The sequence below is a fragment of the Halichoerus grypus genome, chromosome 5 (assembly GCF_964656455.1).
Source record: "Halichoerus grypus chromosome 5, mHalGry1.hap1.1, whole genome shotgun sequence".
NCBI lineage: Eukaryota > Metazoa > Chordata > Mammalia > Carnivora > Phocidae > Halichoerus > Halichoerus grypus.
In genome coordinates this window covers 19,728,203-19,747,553 of record NC_135716.1, presented here as the reverse complement: position 1 = coordinate 19,747,553, position 19,351 = coordinate 19,728,203, and the positions used below count along the sequence as shown (strand labels likewise).

General features: G+C 43.2%; 1 protein-coding gene across 1 annotated transcript in view; it reads left to right on the top strand.

The window, feature by feature from the left end:
* Window positions 1-19,351, top strand: part of DEPTOR (DEP domain containing MTOR interacting protein) — a 126,588-nt gene that overhangs the window by 26,574 nt on the left and 80,663 nt on the right. Inside the window, exons 2-3 of the mRNA XM_036080372.2 lie at window positions 13,587-13,765; window positions 14,814-14,937. Coding sequence (XP_035936265.2) covers window positions 13,587-13,765; window positions 14,814-14,937 — 303 coding nt within the window. The remainder of the gene's footprint in view (window positions 1-13,586; window positions 13,766-14,813; window positions 14,938-19,351) is intronic.

Below are 19,351 nucleotides of genomic sequence, written 5' to 3'. Positions count from 1 at the left end.
ATGTTACATGCAGCTGCTATTAGTGGTAATTCCAGTCACCATAGTAAACCTCCTTCTTGTCATCCATGGGCAGGGGTTAATCATCTCTCCCCCAAGTACCTCACATGGTTGTTGGCAAACATCAAATGCGACGAAGTGTATGGCAGTGATTTATAAGCCACAGTGTGCTGAGCACGTGAACTGTGACATTACTACTGTGTAGAACCTCAGTGGGACTCAGATACATAGAAACCTGGATGCTCCAGAGTTATCATCTTGAGTCTTTCTTTCACACTTGATGCAATTCCTTCTTTGCTGTTACTGGTGGCTTTCTGCTTCTGCTTCAGTCCCTCTGCTTCTCTCTGCTCCTCAGTCTGAGTGACCTGGAATCCAGGCAAGTGTGGGTCTCCATCTAGGAGGTTATATGCGCCAGAGCCTCCTGAAATAGGAACAAGGAGAAGCCAAGTATCTTCAGGGACCACATTGGTACATACATTGTCTGGAAATTTAGCTGTAAGTGTGTTGAGTTCCTGCAAGGGTCACAGGAATGCTGTTAAGAAAGGGAAAATGTTAACCTGGAATAAGCCGATAACTAGATTGCTAGTAGTTTCTTCTCACTAGCTGGGTCTCTGACAGGTCTGCAAAGATTTTCCTGAGGGGGATATTAGGTACATGAAAGAGTATTTATTACGTGGCCCTGAGAAGTGGTTTTGTTTTCTACATAGTTGTAAGTGCAATGGAGATTTTTAGGTTGAGTTTCTCCCAGAGTTTCACTTTTTTTTTCTTTTTTGAGTCTAGCTGACACACAATGTGACATTAGCTTCAGGTGTATGACACAGTGATTCCATAAGTTTACGCATTGTGCTGTGCTCACCGCAAGTGTGGGTACCATCTGTCACCATGCAGCTCTATTAGAATATCATTGGTGATATTCCCTATGCTGTGCCTTTTATTCCCATGACTTACTCATTCTCCCAGAGTTTCATTTTACTTGCGTTCTGTTAGTCACAAAGAAACAAAATCACAATACCAGTGGATCTGGTGTTTGCACTACACCCGGGTATGAAAGGTGGCCTAAACATTTGGTTGTAAGTGTGTTGAGTACCTAAAAGGGACTACTAACCCCTGAAAATGCTTATTGTGGAGTAATTTGGATGTTTCTCAGCAGCCCTTCTTGTGACCTTTCTCGTCTCCCAGTGTTTATGTGTGTATGTGTGTTTGTGTCACTGCTCCGGAGACTCTCAGTATTCTCTTCTTGTGCATGCTTTGTCACCCTTTTGCTGCCTCCGGCCCGTCGCTTCACAAAACTTTAGTGAACGCAGCACCTTCGGATTCGGCTCTCCGTGTCCTTGGGGCTGACCAGGTACTGTAGCCTTCTCCCAATTTCCCTCGTCTCTGGTGGTCTGGCTCCTTTGCTGAGCTGTCAGTGGATTCCTGGAGGGCCCTGTCCACCAGCCTGAGCCACATCTGTCCAGACCTGCCTGGATCTTGACAGAGCTTGAGCTAAAGCTCAAACACCTGCTGTGTACACATTCTGTGGAGAATAGTGTGGGCTCTTTTTTTTTTTTTTTAAATAGACTCCACACCCAGCCTCTCATGACCGTGAGATCAAGACCTGAGCTGAGATCAAGAGTTGGACACTTAACCAACGGAGCCACCCAGATGCCCGGGTGTGGGCTCTTTCGAAGGAAGAACCATTGAACATTACTTATCTGGGGAAACCGAACACACACGTGGCCCAAATATTCCTTCATATTAATAGAAAGGAAATAGCAGAAATGCTTTGAAGTGCTGCTGAGTATTTGCAACCTGGATGGGTACACAGCCACTAAAGGGCCCAAGACTAGAGATGCAAATTTTGCATTCTGTACTGTGCTGTTTCTTTCTGTCTAGCTGAGAACAAAGATGAAAACCCAGACCCTTACACTGAGTATCATTTACCATTAGCCCTGTCCCAGATGCTCTGGGAAATATGCAAGAGGAATGAAATAGTTCTAGAAGCATAGAACTTGTAGTGTAGTTGAAGAGAATTAATGCAAATAAGAAAATAATAATATATGGGTAAACATGAGCATTGTAGAAAATAGATCACAGGGGAGTCAGGGAAATGAGAACATATCTGGTTAGATGAGAGAAGACATCATGGAAGAAGGTGGAGTTAAGCTAGATTTTACCGGATGGATAGGAAAAGAGATGGGGCATATCCTGCAAAAAGAATAGGCTACATATAGGGACAGAGGCAGAAATGAAGGTGATACATTTGAGCTAAAACAGAGGCAATAAAAGAAGAGGAAAGTAATTGGATAGATTCAGCTTTAACACATTATGGAGATTTTGGGGTGTGCGTGTGTGTGTGTGTGCGTGTGCGTGTGCATGTGTGCACGCACACCCTACAAAGAATACAACATTTTCATTTTGAAGAGACAACACTGGGTTTCATTTACATGATCCTTGAACTACAGCAACTAGTTTCCCATGAACAATTGTTCCAGCCATGCCTGGTATGCAGCTGGGGCTCAATAAATGTATATTGGACGAGAAATCTTTTAGAAGCCCCATAGCTGAAAGCAGCCTCCACAATAGCTGCAGATGTCCCTAATAACACTTTTTTTTAAAAGATTTATTTATTTGAGAGAGAATGAGAGTATGCCTGAGTGGTGGGAGGGGCAGAGGGAGAGAGAGAAAGAGAGAGAGAGCATCTTAGGCAGATTCCCCGCTCAGTGCAGACAGAGCCCCACTCGGGGCTTGATCTCACCACCCTGAGATCATGACCTGAGCCAAAATCAAGAGTCGGACACTTAACCGACTAAGCCGCCCAGGTGCCCCTCCCCGCCCATAACACTTTTGAGGGCCCTCGAAGTACTTTTATTTATTTATTTTTAAAGATTTTATTTATTTATTTGACAGAGAGAGACACAGCGAGAGAGGGAACACAAGCTGGGGGAGTGCGAGAGGGAGAAGCAGGCTTCCCGCAGAGCAGGGAGCCCTATGCGGGGCTCGATCCCAGGACCCTGGGATCATGACCTGAGCCGAAGGCAGACGCTTAATGACTGAGCCACCCAGGCGCGCCTCGAAGTACTTTTAAACCCAAAGAAACTTCCTATTCTCATGGCCTAGACCTGCACACCCAAAGCCTATGGCACTTTGGCAGCTTCAGCATCGGTCCTGTGAGCTGAATATAGATGATTGTAACCCTAGACAGTGTTTGTACAGCACGCTTAGCACAAGATTCACTTTGATATGTTCATCCTTGTTTGGAAGCCCAGAGGAAATGAAATTGCTCTTTTGTGCTCCCGGGCCTTGTGGTTTGCGGTAACTCTTTTAAGTACAAAATGTGCCCCAAACGGCCTGTTCTATTTTGATCCCGTGAGTGAGGATTTACCCTGGGGGCTCTTCAGGGTATCCATAAAAAACAGAGACGTTAGAGTTGAAAGAGATTTTTAGAAATCATCTAGTCGCTTTCCTCATGTTCCCAATTAGGAAGCTCAGGTCCTAATTCGGTTAAGAGTCCATCCCGCCGGGGCCATGTTACCTGGACAGGACCCGCACACACTACACATTAGGTGCCCTGACTTCTCCCAGGGACAGCACAATCCCTGGTATCTGTTGCTCCCCCCCAGACTTCGAGGGCTATGAGGTCCGCTTTCTGAGCCCGGCTTCTGCTTTGGGCATCCTTCCCACCAGCCAGACCAATTCTTTCCTCTTCTTCCTTTAAAATCACGCACCTTCCTACTTTAAACTTCCTCTTAGTCAAAATGGGAAGAGATACCATGCCACCATTTATCCTTGCTGCTTAACCAATTCCATTTAATAGGAGTCAGCTTGTCACCTGTTCCTCAGCCAAAGACCTGTCTTAAGAAACGAAAAAGGCTTTTATGCCTTCTTATTGGATGGACAGCTGTGCTCCTCCTTAAGGAGGAACGAGCATCAGTGAGCAGGTGGGGAGATACATTTAAAGGAAGAAGGGGCCCTAAGAATCACACCATAGGTTGAACCCGGAGGTAGTTCACTTGTCAGCCTTTTACGGGTTTTTGGCAAGATGTGGGGTGTAGACTCACAGGCTCCTGATTTCCTGGAGAGGGTGCTCCAGGGCCTGCAAACAGACTCCCTGAGAGTGTGTCCCACCTGGACCACACCCGGCCCCTGGAAGGTCTGCTGGCTCAGCGCTCACCTTATGGTCACTCTCTCCCAGCCTCCTCCCCTTACTCTTCTTTTTATTCTGCAACACAGTGTTGGTTGGTTCTGTTCCACTCCAACCCAGGTTTGCAAAGTGTGCTCCCTGAAGAGCAGCATTAGCATCACCTGGCCCTTTGTTAGAAATGCAGATTCTTGGGGCACCTTGGTGGCTCAGTGAGTTAAGTCTCTCTCTGCCTTCGGCTTGGGTCATAATCCCAGGATCCTGGGATCCAGTCCCCCATTGGGCTCCCTGCTCAGCAGGGAGTCTGCTTCTCCCTCTCCCTCTACCCTCCCCCTTGCTCATGCTCTTGCTTTTGCTCTCTCTCCCTCAAATAAATAGATTAAAAAAAAAAAAAAAAACCTTTAAAAAATGCAGATTCTTGGGCCCACCTCTAGACCTACTGAATTAGAAACTTAGCAGGTGGGGCCCAGCGCTCTGGTTAACAAGCCATCCCGGTGATCTTAGCGAAGGCTTTCTTTGAGCATCACTGCCCTCACCTTCTCTAACCTGAATCTCTGTTCCCCATCCACAGAGCACCTGGCTGGTATTCTTCAGATTCCACTCAGGGGTCCAGTGAACAGTATTTAGTTATTATTTCATGATCTTTGTACTTCATCTTTCTCTATATTTTTTTCTTTGTCTAAAATAGGCCCTGAGACAGTTTCTTCTCGGAGAAGTTTTCAGTTTCCAACACTAAATGTGCTGCTGGAACGCAGTGTCTTCCTCAGGAGGGGGTACAGCCTGGCTATGACAGCAGGTGACTTCAGAGGCTGTCACAGACAGTCTAGGCCAGCGCACCATCAGTGGGCCACTCCTCAGCAAAGGGCTAGAGTGGCATCAGTCACTGTTTCCAGGCTGTCCCACGGTGGCGTTCAGCAGAGAGTCTGGTTTGAGTCAGGAGGCCAAAGTCAGTGTTCCAGTGGGTCGAACATGGGCAAGTCACCTAACTTCTAAGTGTCAGCTTTCCCATCTGTCCAACAGTGATGTCAGGGAGGGCTTGGACTGGATAAACTGAAGGTTGTTTCCTGTTCAAACAAGTTAGTGATTTTAGTTATCAGTTTGGTTGAGGCCCCAAAAGGGGTGAGATTAGCTTTAGTAGATCTTACAGGAAGTGAGGCCTCCGTGTGTTTTTAGGGAGTGACTGAGTGCTCTCTAACCTTTGGTTTTCTCTGCGTTACCTGCCACCCCACATGGGGGGCTCTTTCTCATCCTTGAACGAAGAAGAACAGCCAAGTGCAGCTTAGCTAGACTGAGGTAGAGTTGCTGATTCACCCCAGTTGTTCCCTGATTCACTCCCAGAGATATTAAGCACATTTAATGCAAAATCTGGTACACATACTGGAAAAGAATGGTCAGCAACTTGAGGACTGCATTTGTTCTAAAAAGTAACTGAAATACATATTTAGTGGCTTCTTGAGGGTGCTTTTCGCGAAATCTGACAATGAAATATATTACATAATAATAATAACAGTAAGGGTTGATGTTTACTGAGAGCTTATATGCTAAGCACTTTACATAGAGTTATCTCATTTAATCCTCACAATATGAGACATACATTATTATGACCATTTTATAGATGAGAAAGTTGAGGTACTGCGAAGTTGAAAGTTTTGTCTAAAGTTACACAGCAAATAATGGATGGAGCTTGGATTTGAACCCCAGTCCGTCTGGCTCCACAGCTCTGCTATGAATGAAGGATAAATCGTGAATGAGGAGAGCAGGAAGTTAATTTGCTGACTAATACACCGGAGTCCCTATTCTTACCTGAAAGCTATACTTCCTTATCCCCCACTTGCTGCTACCTATTCAGTTGACTCAGTAACCAGTACTGGTCCTGTGAGTCACTCTGTGTCCTCAGTGAGTTCAATGAAGCATTCTGGGCTTGTTTCTTCACCTGTAAAATGGCAGTTAGAGGCCTGATACGCCTGGGTGTAGTGTAAACAAATAATGACCTATTTGAAAAAAAAAAATCTTGGAGCTTCTTGGAAAGGCGCTTTGCAGGCAGGAAGGACTTCTGACTTATCAGAGAAAGAGATCAGAGCTGGGGATGTTGATGCAATTGCTCTTTGTTCCTTCAGAACAGGAGACCTTGTAGGAAAAAGCCCCCAGGAGGAAGAACTCAGTGAAAATCTCAGGTCTAATGAGGTAAGGAAGGCTGACGTAGGGACCTTCCCATCTTGACCCTGTATTTTACCTCTTATCTCCCAGATGAGATGAAAGATTTAAAAGGGCCTCATGAGCTATTATGCACATGTCATTAAAAGGGTTTGTTGTATGTCCCGCATGAACTGATGCTTAACTCTCTGGGATGGTGTAACTCACCAGCTCCATTTCCTGCTCCCCCCACCAGGAGTGGCATCTTAATTATCCAATATTGGCTCAATGCAGACATGAAGACAATGTGATGCCTTCTTTTGTATTTATGTTGGTAGCAGTATCTGTAGGATGTATAAATTGCATAAATTTTTACCTTTCCATGGCACTTTAGCATAACGTTTTCTCTTCCATAGTCTACATGAGCATAAAATAGGCTGAAGACAGATGCTTCTGGCATTTAAAGTTTGATGTCATGGAACACTTTCTAAACGTAGAAATCAGAAGATCTGGGTTCAAGTCCTGACTATTCCTGATCAAAATGTGACTTGAGCACGTCCCTTTAATTTTTCTGAACTTGCTTCCTTATCTGTCAAATGAATATGACAGTGCCTTCCTGATCACAGGGATATGATTAGGCTCAGCTCTGATAAGGTGTGGCTCTGTTCAAATGTGAAATAACTGTCATTATTTCTGCTAATACGCCATCATCAAGATCTCAAATAGAGTGCATGATATGTAGGACTTGGAATCAAACATGCTCCCCTCATGGGCGTGCTTACCATCTCAATTTGTGTGGTGACAAGACACATAGCATACAGGACTGCACTTGCACTGACCTGATATGTGGCCTGGGAGGGCTCTGGATGGAGCTGATGGCTCTGCCTTGGTTCCTGATTCACAGAGCCCTTGCTTATAGCCCTCCTGCAAAGGGGTCCTGCTGGTGGAACATTTGTCGTCACTGTCATTGAAGGTGGTCACTGTGGCTTTCTGCATAGTGTGCATGCATTGTGTGTGTGTGTGTGTGTGTGTGTGTGTGTGATCTGAGACCAATTCCTTCTGGCTCTCCAGAATCACATATACTCTATTTACATTAACCTGTTTTACACTCTTTCCTTCCTATCACTGTGTGTATTTGTTCTGTTGTTCTGATCAGGTTGGGAGAATTCAAGCATCTTCTTGAAACAAAACTACCTGAAATGCATATAATGATCGTACTGCACATAAAGATATACATAAACATAGCTATACGTACAAACAAAGGAGTTTTGTGCAAGAATACATAAGCAACTATTAACATTGGCTTCTTTTGAAAAGTGGGGGTCACAGAAAATTTTGAACACACCCCAAAGCAATACAGGAATGAACCCCCATGCGCCTGTCTCCTGGCTTCGACAATTACCAATTCATGATCAGTACCCAGCTTCCTGTTAGACCTATTTGAGATTCTTTTTATCTACCACGAGCATGTATTATTTGGATCACTTAAAATTTTAATTGTAAAGTCAACTCAAACATTAAAAGAAAATGCAGGAGGTTAGATTTCATTTGTTCCTGTCTTTTTTTCTCCCCCTTTTAGACTCGGGTCCTTTCAGGGGTAGGTGATCAAGAGTGATTCTCTCTGAGTTGTCTGGTCCCCAAGGACAGATATTGACTGAACATCTGGGAAGGACCACAGCTTTGGTTGACAGCACATCTATGTCAGCTCTATTGCCCAAATCACAAGGCTCACACTGTCAGCCCTACTGTTTGGCTTGCTGTGTTTTTTAATTAAACTGTTTACTTTGGCTGAGATTTATGACGCTGTTTTTAAATGAGAATATGTGCTTTCTGTCCCCCCCCAACTTTGTTCCCTGGGCCCCACAACCTGTGCAGTTCTTTGCAAGCTATTTTTCGAAAAACAATTTCTGCATTTCTTATCAGATGGAGGGTAATTTTGCAGGGATTATTAACACCCTGTGCTCAGTAGTGTTTGTTCTCCTAGGGCTAGAAGAGGAAATTGATGCAAGCCCAGCAGCTGGTTAGCTGGACAGGAATAGAATATTACAAAATCACCTTGAATCTAAAGCCTGTGAACCAGCTGTCTGAGATGAAGGACGGGAAGGTGGTTTTCATATTTAAATTCCTTAGCTGGTGGCATTGAAAATGCAGCTAAAATAGAAATGTTTATTTTCCCCTGTGGTTCAGTATGGATCGATTTGGACTGGTAGTCAGAAGACTGTTCTTCCCTATGCCGTCTTAGTGCTGAGTGCATTGTATGAACTAATTCATCTTTTCACATCAGTGAGAATCTATCCCCTACTCTGCACTAGGCACTAGAATTATACAAATAAATAAGCAACTCTCCCTTAATATCCTGCTCCTCATCTGACTGTAATACAGTGGGATGAATGTTTTACTTGTGGCACTAAAATAGCGTGGGAGAAGAGAGGAAAGAAGGTGCTCTGGCTTTTGAAGGCTCGGGGAATGTTCACAGAGGAGGTGTCTTGTAAGCTGAAGAGCAAAGACAATTTTTTGAATTATTGAAGGCAGAAGGAGGGTCTCTGTCTTGAGCAGAGGCATGGGAGGTGATGGCATGCACAGGGTATGGGGAAGAGTCCAGTGTGTCCAGACTTCAAGGCGGGTGTGTTTGTGGTTGGGAGGTGAGAAAGAGGTGAGGAAGTTTGGAAGGCCTCCTTAGAGCCTGAGTAGGTGCGGTTCTTTTGGATTCGGAGAATTGAGGCTTCCTCAGCCACCTGAAGGGATTGGTACTGTTCTGGTTATAGCGGGCATAGCGTGGAAGAACTGGAAAACCTAAGGAACCAAGGCACTCCAGGGACAGGCCTCTCTTGCTGTCCCTCGTTTTGCGACCTCTTTCTCCTCACCTCCTAGCTTCGCTGTACTGGCCTCCCCACTCCCCTCTCATTCCTGGTTGGCCATTTCCCTCAGCGTCTTCTAGTCATGGGGATTATTCACCTTTGCTCTAGGAATTCCATGGAGATAGTCTCGGAGATACGGAGGGTGTACGTGGGAGAACCAAATGGGAAAACCAGGAAGTACTCTGGACTTGGCAGCCTTTTAGCTAGAACAGCCCACATTGCTCTGTTTTACACATTGACATTGAGGTGAGTTCCATTTGAAGAAAGTGTTCCATGGCACAAATAGAGTTTGAAAACTTCAGCTCTTGTTTAAATCTTGGAGGGACCCATTCTGCTTGGCTTTAGCTGATTATGTCCCTTGAGTTGGGTAAGATCTCGTGCCTCTGGTCTCATTGAACAGCCCGTGGGCATGTATGTGCAGGGGCCGCCATAGGCCAAGGGCTCTTTCAGTCAGGCATTGCCCCACATGGAAAGAAAACAGGCCGAGAGTCGTGAACCCTGCCTGGGGTGGATAAGGTGTAGAAGGCAGTTTTAAATCAAAGGGGGTGTTGGACAAGGCAGACAATGTGACTGATGTGTCCAGGCAACATGCCATGTTTAAAAGTGTGGCTTTTAGCCCCTGGCTCAGCATTTTCTGGAGTCTTGATATTCCATGAGAGGCTTAGCTACTCAAAATGTCTATTTTTCTGTAAGACTTTGAAATATTCCTTACTCTATTCCCTTTTTGGAAATCTCCATGCATTTTAGTGTATTAATGAAAACATGTAAGGGGTAAGTTTAGTTCAAGTAAAAGGAAATAATTTTTTGAAAAACACCCATTCATACGCAACAGGGATTAAAATTTTGGAAATTGACTACCCTGGAGTGGAAAGCATAAATAGTTTTGTAAAAAGACCTAGATTAAATTCCATCTATCCACCCCAGGCAGGATAGATGGTAATAGATGGTTACTAAGTTGTGGGGATTCCTATTAAGTTAGTGAGAAACCTCCTTACCTTTTTGAAAATAGCATCATTTCTTAGTGTCCTTGGACATTCATTTGTTCAGCAAATATTAAGTGCCCACAGTGCTAGGCAGAAACACTTGGTTATGTGTTTGCAATGTGAAAATTCTTATCTTTTTATTGGGATAGTTTTTCGGGGAAGCACAATTTAAAAAAAATTTTTTTTAAGACTTCTTTATTTACTTGAAAGAGAAAGAGAGAGACTGAGTGGTGGGGAGGGTCAGAGGGAGAGAGAGAGAGAGAGAGAAGCAGACTCACTGCTGAGCAGGAAGCCCAATGCAGGGCTCGATCCCAGGACCCTGAGATCATGACCTGAGCCGAAGGCAGGCACTTAACTGACTGAGCCATCCAGGCACCCCCGAGGATGCACAATCTTAATGGTCATTTTTAGAATTCTGTATTTCTGACTATGAAATAAAAAAAAGATGCTAGCACCATTATTGAACGTTTTTAACCGCAGTAACGTGTCTAAAACGATCAGCATCTCCGGGATCCAGAGTTCTTTCCCTCCATTGGATGACTGCTCAGTTTTCTAAACATGGAAATATACCAGGCCCTGGTGGGGCTGAAGGGAGAGTGTCTAGTGCTTCTCCCCTCCATGCAGGGTGGAAATTGGTGGGAATCAAAGAATGCTCAAGAATTAGCAACATGCGTGGGTTCATGAAAGGATAGGAATTGAAAGGTTCTATACTGTAGTATTTAAAGATAAATATTACCTAATAATTTTTTTTAAGTTGGAAAGTTTATAGGAGGTAAAACTCCTCTTTTGGCTCATAACATATACCTCCTCCACCAAATTATATGGTAGCTTGTTCCATGTTTCAACTTCTAAATAAATTGGTCTTCATTATTCTTGGATTCCTGACACACATCACGTCTAAGAATTAATGTTTCTCATTCTGCCACTTGGAGCATGTTAAACAAATTACTCAGTGTCATTGTCTCTGAATTAATCAGAAGAATGTGAGACTTTAGCACGCCTATGGGAACGTGTTTTTTATTAGGCTTCGTTTATTTTTTATTAATAATTACAACTCTATGTTGGCCTTGTGGTTTTAACATTACCTGCGTCAGGGAGCTGCCATGAGGATTGATGTCAATAAAGCAGTGAAAACAGTGCCTAGCGCACAGGAAGGGCTCAAATGCTCGCCTTATCTTCATTAATGAACTTTGTGACTGTGTGATGAAGTAATCACCATGGGTATAATTATCCCCATTTTATCAGGGAGGATTGCTCAGAAATTTGATCTTCTGGAATTGCTGGCAGTGTCAAGACGAGAGCCAAGTGTTATATTCCTAGTCTTGTGTTCCTGATTGCCCTCACAACGGACATTTTAGGGTTTAGTATTTTGATATATGAACTTGGGAGGATGCAACCTTCAGGCCATAGACATTAAGTCAGCATATGTGAAGGTGCTTAGTAGAATACTGAGCATAGAGTAGGAAGGCAATGAACATGATTTTTTTCTTTCTCTGCAGTTTACAGGTATTAGGATTCTCATTTCTGTCCTCCTCTCCCTTGTCCCTGCTGACGTCCCAGCTGAGCATTTCATCTGCAGACTACTCAGGTGCCTCTAGGCTGTAGCACTTCCTGGTTGTCTTAGTCAGCTCAGGCTGCCATTACAGAGTATCACAGACAGAGTGGCTTGAACAACAGAAATGTACTTTCTCACAGTTCTGGGGGCTAGAAATCTGAGATCAAGGTGTTGGCAGGGTTGGTTTGTTGGAGGCCTAGCTCCTTGGATTGTAGGTGGCCACCTTCTCCATGTATCCTCACATGGTCTTCTCTCTGTAGAGGAGTGTGTCCTAATCTCTGCTCCTTATCAGGACACTAGTCATATTGGATTAGGGCCACCCTCATGACCTCATTTTAATTTAATTACCTTTTAAAAGAGCCTATCTCCAAATATAGTCACATTCTGAAGTACCAGGGGTTAGGGCCTCAGCATATGAATTTGAGGGGAACATACTTCAGCCTATAACAGTGGTCTAGCAAGGAAGAGATCTAAGCTTCAGAGCCCCAGTATGCTCCCAACTTATACTCACAACCCCTGGGATATCAAAACCCATTAAATTTCATCAAGTCAACTCTGTTCAAAAAGCCGGCAAGAGTACAGTCTAGTTCCTTCCTTAGGGAGTAAAAGAAAGGAGGTCAGGGCCTGTTTTGTGCCAGGCACTGTGCTGGGTGCCAATGCTATTAATAGACATTATGTCACCCAACCTCAACATGGCCAAGGATAGGGTGAGCATAATTGCCTCCATTTTACAGAGGAAGAAAGTAGCCTCTTGCCTCACTCACACACTTACTATGTGATTTACTCATGTGGCACTCCCATTTCTCAATGAAGTTGAGAATATGAGGTTAGGAGCATAGGACCACGTGGGCAAAGCAGGAAGAAAGCTGACCTCGTGTTTCACTCAATTCAAACCCTTAAGAATTAAAAAGTAAATGCAGGCTGATAAAAGAAGAAAAAACGAATGGAAAAAAAAAATTTTAAGGCAAGTTTAAGACTCCTTTGGAAAAAAGTCACCGAGCTCTGAAGGGAGTAAGGGAAGGCTCTGTGTCAACCACTTTTCCCCGTACTAATCCATCAGCCTGTAAATAAATTGTATTGTCCCACAGCTTTAATCCATCTCTCCTGGATATTTTGTTTATCCCTCCCTGGCTAGAGACAGCACGATGTGGCAGTTGGGAAGTCAGACTCTGAAGTGAGACCATCAGGTGCAAATTTAATTTTCATCACTTGTTAGCTGTGTGGCAAGTCACTTAATCTCTTTGAGGTTCTCTCTACTGTAAGTTAAAAAAAAAAAAAGTGTAGTTGGTAATAATAACTTTTGATGAGGTTGTTGCGAACATCTATGGAATGTGCTCTGATCAGCACCTGGAACCTAGTAAGCCTCACCGAAGGATTAGCTGTTGCCCCTATTGAAAGCAGGACAAGCAAAGGCCAGGATCTTTGTGCTACTTTCCGACCTAGGTCTCTAATGCCTTGAAATATGTAATGGGCAGGTGGTAGACACTCATTGGTATCTGTTACATAAATGCATGAATGCTGATGTGGTGGACCTTGAGCAATCTGTGACAAAGAGAAAGTACCTGGTTTCAGCGAGTGTTCAGAGTTTTTGTTTGTTGTTTGGTTGAAGCCATAAGCCCACCGGTGGAGGGATAAAGAGAAGGCATTCATCAGAGGAGGGGCGAGAAAGCTTTTCTCAGTCTTCCAAGTGGCAGGAGAGCTCTAGCTTGTCCAGTGTTGTTTTCCCCTCCCATTGACCTGTATCATCTCTAGATCTGGGGGTAGAATCATTTCTGGGGCCTCTGGGCTCTGACAGTGTCACAACCCTCTACGGACATGCAGGTATGTGAATGGCACTCTGATACATTTAGAGACTCCACTTTGTTCCTGAGCTCTGGGATTGGCTTAATGATTTGTGTTGTCATTAAAATTCCTAAAGCGATGCCAAATTTTCTTTCCAGGCTCAGGCTGCATGAAGAAAAGGTGATTAAAGATAGGCGACATCATCTCAAAACCTACCCAAACTGCTTTGTCGCAAAAGAACTGATTGACTGGCTGATTGAGCACAAAGAGGCTTCCGACAGAGAGACAGCAATCAAACTCATGCAGAAGTTAGCAGACCGGGGCATCATTCATCACGGTGAGTGAAGTAGCCACCGACATTTGAGGTAACTTGGGAGGAAACCAAAGACCACGTCTTCTATTCCAGATATGAACCTACCCATTTAGGAAATAAAATGCTTGGTCTCCTGTGCATCTCTCCCCAGTGATATTCCCTTCCTTCCTCTAAGAGGCATTTGGGTTTATTTCCATTTGCTTCTTCGTACTTTTTCCTTTCTGTATAGGCATCTCTTAGCAAGGTATCATATTGCTTCCAGTGCTTTAAATCATTATAAAAATGCATGTTTATTCTTTTACAACTTGATCAACACACTGAGATTCATCCATGTTGATGGCATATCTCTTGTTTGCTCATTTCCGCTGCTACGTATGCCATATATAATTACGCCATGGTATGTTTACCCATTCTCCTGCTGATGGACATCTAAGAGGTTTCCGAGTTTTCTGTTACTCTCAGTGGTTCCATGAACGTTCATAAACACATCTCCTTGAAATCTTTAACCCTGACCAAGACCTTCCACATGTCCTTTTGGGCTGGAATGCCCTTTCTCTTCACTTTAGCCCATTTTCTAGCCATTCTTCAGGTCTCTGCCTACACTCTGCAAGCTCTTCAGAGAAGTGTCCGTTCCCTGCAGCTAGGTTACTGGGGTTACTGGTTACTCCTTCTTTGGTCTCCCACTGCAGTATCCCCTCACCTCATTCATTGCCCCCTCATGCCATATGTTAATTACATGTTGACATTTCTCTTTATCTCACTAGACATCACATTCTTTGAGGCTGATGTCTGCCCCAGTATGCTCAAGAAGAATTTGTGGCATGAATGATGCATTGAGTTTTGTGACCATTTTACTAGATAATGATGGTGATGATGATGATGATGATAACTAATATTACTGAGCACTTACTTGATTCCAGGTACTGTGCTAAATACATGTACTAAAGCATAGATTAGTGTGCTTCGGAAATTAGGTAGTAAAACAAGTCTTAATTAGCCTCTCACATCATTTGAGGAATTAAATAAGATTTTTTTTTTTCTTATTTGCCTCTCTGTGTATATTGTGTTTCAGTGTGTGATGAGCATAAGGAGTTCAAGGACGTCAAACTCTTCTACCGCTTTAGAAAGGATGATGGCACCTTCCCTCTGGACAATGAAGTGAAGGCCTTCATGAGGGGACAGAGGCTGTATGAGAAGTATGTCGCACGTGAAATCCCCCACTGTGATCTTAACTTGTGGAGAGGAGCAGGGCTATTTCAGTCTTTTATCATTCTGACTTCAGCCTGGCTCTTCCATGTGGGATGGTTACATAACTGTTCCTTTTAATATGGGAAAACTCGATCCCTCATTTGCTTTTCTCTTTGCCAGAAATCAAGTCGATTTCGTAAGATTCTGAATAAAGAATTTATTTAAATAGAAAATATTTATTTTCTATATTTGAGTCGATTTAACAAAACTCCAGAAATAAAAACAAAAGGTTGGAGCTTGATGTTTGCCCTCAAGTAAGGCAGCTGCCTATTTTCTCTTTTGAGCACTGTTGTGTAACTCGGAGGTTTAGTCTTGCGAGTGGCTGGAGAAGCAGTGTCAAGTACAGGGAAGTTCAAGTTCAGGTCAAGAGATGAGTAGTGAGAGAACTTCAGATAGCAGGATGGTCTGAGAGGAATAATCTCTCAGCTCTTCGAAGGGAGGAATGCCTTGTAGTCCAGGAGTGTTCTGTTGCTGGGTCTCAGATCTCCCCAGTGGTCTGTCTCTGAGCTGATCTGCTGTTCCTGTGGTCTCTTTCCTATCCCACCTCTCTTGTTTTTTTCCAGAGCAGCCACTAGGGAAAGGAGTACAGGGGCAGGACTCCCCCTCCTTAACTCTGGCTGCCTTTCAAATAGGTTGAAAATAGGTATTTATCCCACAAAAGAGCCTACTGTGTGGTGGGTGGGTTGATGCATGGGGAGGTGGGACTGGGGAGTCAGATTAAGTAACATGATGGTTAAGAGCCAGATAAGTTTGATTCTAGCCCTGTCACCTCACCTCTGTCAACCTCAGTGTCCTCTTTTATGACCTAGGAGTGGTGATGGTACGACCTCCTAGGTGTTTAGTGCTATTGTGGGAATTAAAAGAATAAATGTGTCAAGTACTTAAATATTTAGCTTAGTGACTGTGGTATGTTGTCAGACCCCAGAGATGATAGGCATTTCAGATATTAGTCTGATAGTGATGACCACCTGGAGCTGGTATTGTCCAGCCACTTAATGCCCCGTATGTGTTACTTCTCCCATCACTTGCTTTCTAAACTGAAGTGTAGAAAATCCCTCATCTCCCGGACTCACATGAATTTGAATGGAAGGGATCCATCAGCACCTCCATTTGTATACCTGATTGTGTGTGTATGTTTTGTTGCTGTTTTCTTTTTCTTTTTCTTTATTTATTTTTATTTAAATTAAATTAATTAACATATAGTGTATTATTAGTTTCAGAGGTAGAGGTCAGTGATTCATCAGTCTTATATAATATCCAGTGCTCATTACACCACGTGCCCTCCTTAATGCCCATCCCCCAGTTACCCCATCCTCCTAGCCCCCTCCCCGCCAGCAACCTTCAATTTGTTTCCTATGATTAAGAGTCTACCATTGTTGCTGTTTTCTTTTACTTTCTTAGCTCCTTTTGGAAAATTCTGGCAGGTGTTAGATATTCAGATCACCAAGACAGTCCTTTCAAACTATAACATTCTAAGTTGTCAAAGGCATCCATGTCATTTCCATGGATCAGCATTGCTGTCTTTTTTTCAGTGTGCAGTTGGCTTTCCAGTCATTAGTGTTCAGTATCACAATTTCCAAGTAAACTTATTTCTCCAAACTGCTTGTGAAATTAGTACTAGGAAAAGTAATTTAATCAGTACTTAACCTTGCATGAACTAGCTGCCACCTCGCAGTCTTGGCCCCTACACTTGGTTGCTGGAACATACTTGGAACAAACTTTGGGGCCTTTGGAATGATGGCTCAGTTACCTACTTGAACAGTTTTGTTTAGCATATATATATATATGCTTAATCATTTTTATTGTATTTCCCATATTTCCCTGGATATCTTTTCCATGAATCTCAGCATGTACTATTATTTTGTAAGCTTTGTAGACTTTCAAAAATTATATGAAGCAGAAAATAGTTTTGTTCATAGCTCATCTTTTTAAGAATTTTATTTATTTTAATATGAAGTTTTTTTCTTTTTCTTTTTCTTTTTTGCCAGAACACTTGCTTAGGATACCTCTAACGTGTGAAAGAAGGCCTTGCAAAATATATGTTCCTTTTGTTTTTTTCTTTTTAAGATAATAACAATCAATAACATTGGTTGGTTGATAACTATGTGTCAGGCAGGATGTTTGTTTGATCCATTTGTTTGATCATCATAACAAACCCTGATTTAGGTCAATTGTACCCATTTTATGGGTGAGGAAAATGTGGCAGGGAGAGATTCAAGCTCTTACCCAAGGTCACTTCACTAATAAAAACATCTGGGATTTGATCCCAGAAGCCCAAAGCCCAAACTTATTGCTACTAGGCTATTGCTAAATCTTAGAAAGCATTTTTATTATTAGGAAAGATTTATCATTATTTATTATTTATGGAGATTAAACTAAGGAAATCAATGTTTTCTTCAAAATGTAGTTTATCTTAAAATGTGACATGGGGATTATAAATAACCTGGTATGGAATTTTTTGTAAAATTGACTGGAAATAGTCCAAGCAGACATGGGAGAAGGAGAGTAAAGTGATTTTTCTTCAAGATGAATCTACCTGTAGATTTAGGGACTAAAGAGCATAGGGAATATAATCAATGGTATCGTAACCAAAAAAAAAAAAGAGAGATAAATCTATATGGTATTATGTAAAATGTGATAGAAACAATATCTTTTATTTGTAAGTTGAGCTCCTCAGAGCACTTCCACTAGCTTATTTTATCTGAATTCTCTCAGTAGACTAATAATAGAATAGTAAATAATAATAGAAATAATAGTATAGAAATTGACAGTATAAAATACAATATAAAATAGATGGGACGCTACGTTACCGCCCCGTTTCTCAGAAGGAGCTTCTGGGACCTGAAGCAGTAAGGTCATTTCTGTGTGATGGTGATACAGCGTGAGAGGGTAGCAGGTGTGTGGGCTGCCGCTCTCCACCCCCTCCCACCAGCTCTGGGGGGCTGGCTGTATTGTCAATATTTCCTTTTGCTCTCTTCTTGCTTGTTTGTTCTCTGTTATTAATAGAACTTTGTGAAACTAGGTGGTTTCTGTCTGGGGTTTTGCTGAGCCAGGCTGATTTGGGGGCACCTGGCTTTCTAACCTGTAGAGTTTCTCGGTCTGCTAGTTCATAGGACAAAGCTGTATTTCAAAACTAAAATTCAGTGACTCTGCTACCTCTTAGGATCCACGTCGCTCCCGTTAATTTAATTCAGAGGTACTCAAACGAATACCGGTTAAGGGGCAAAAGCCGGCCCTTTCAGGGGGTCCCGCCATGAGGAAGGTTATGGGAGAGTTGGGGACATGAGTCCTCTGCATAGTGAGTGACAGTGGGTGTGGTTTTCAGAGTCACCCAGACCTGCTCTTCAATCCCAGCCTTCCAGCTGGCTTGCTCCGCTACCTCAAGCCGGCCGCTGAGCCTCACTGATCTGTAGTCATAAGTGGAGGTAAGGCTGGGTCTCACCTGGAAAGGCGATGGGGAGGATTTTAGTCTGTACATTGCTAAGCACAGCATTTGGCACAGAGTGAGCACCCAAGAAATGTTAGCTGCTGCTGTTAGAGTAGTAAATCATAGTATAAATAAATGATACCTATTATTATTTAGCCTAGCACAGAAGTAAGAGCCTAGGAGCCAGGCTGCCTGGGTGTGAATCCTGGCTCTGTGCCTCATTGGCAAGTGGCTTCACCACTCTGTGCCTACAATTGCCCTGCTAGTAGTTGGATCTATTGACTGTATCCACCTCTCAGACTTCTTGTGGGGCTTAAATGAACTAACGGGATGTGTAAGGTACACAGGACAGGGCCTACCTCAGAGTATGAGCGTATCCTGCCGCTCATCTCCCGCTACCAGCTGGAAAGGGTGTGAGAAAGAGGATGTGTGCCCCTGGATCAATGCCCAGGCTTTGTCATTTTGAGCAATTCATCTGAGCACATTCAAGGCACAATGCACTTCCATCAACAAGCTTTCGTCAAACCTTCACTATGGCCTGAAGGTGCCTAGAATAAGGCATGCCATCTCTCCAGGAGGGGGCTTCCTGTTTCCCACTTAATTTTGCATGGGTCCAAATACCCCAGACACACAACGCGTGAACATAACTCACATTCTCCCAAACAGTACAATTTTTACTTTCCAAATGAGACCTGCGTGAGCAGGATAAATATCCGTAACCTAGAAGAACAACGTTGAATTTGTGACCGCTGCTGTCCTGTGGTAGAAGATATTTTAGGTGCATATTCCAAACTCTAAAATTTGATTATCATTCAGCAGTTGGCAAAATAGACCACTTTAAAACAGGTTGAACTCAGGATTATCAAGTGCTCTCTATACTGATAAATAGAGGTAGCTATAAAGGAGAAAATGAGTTGAATGTACAATTTGGAATT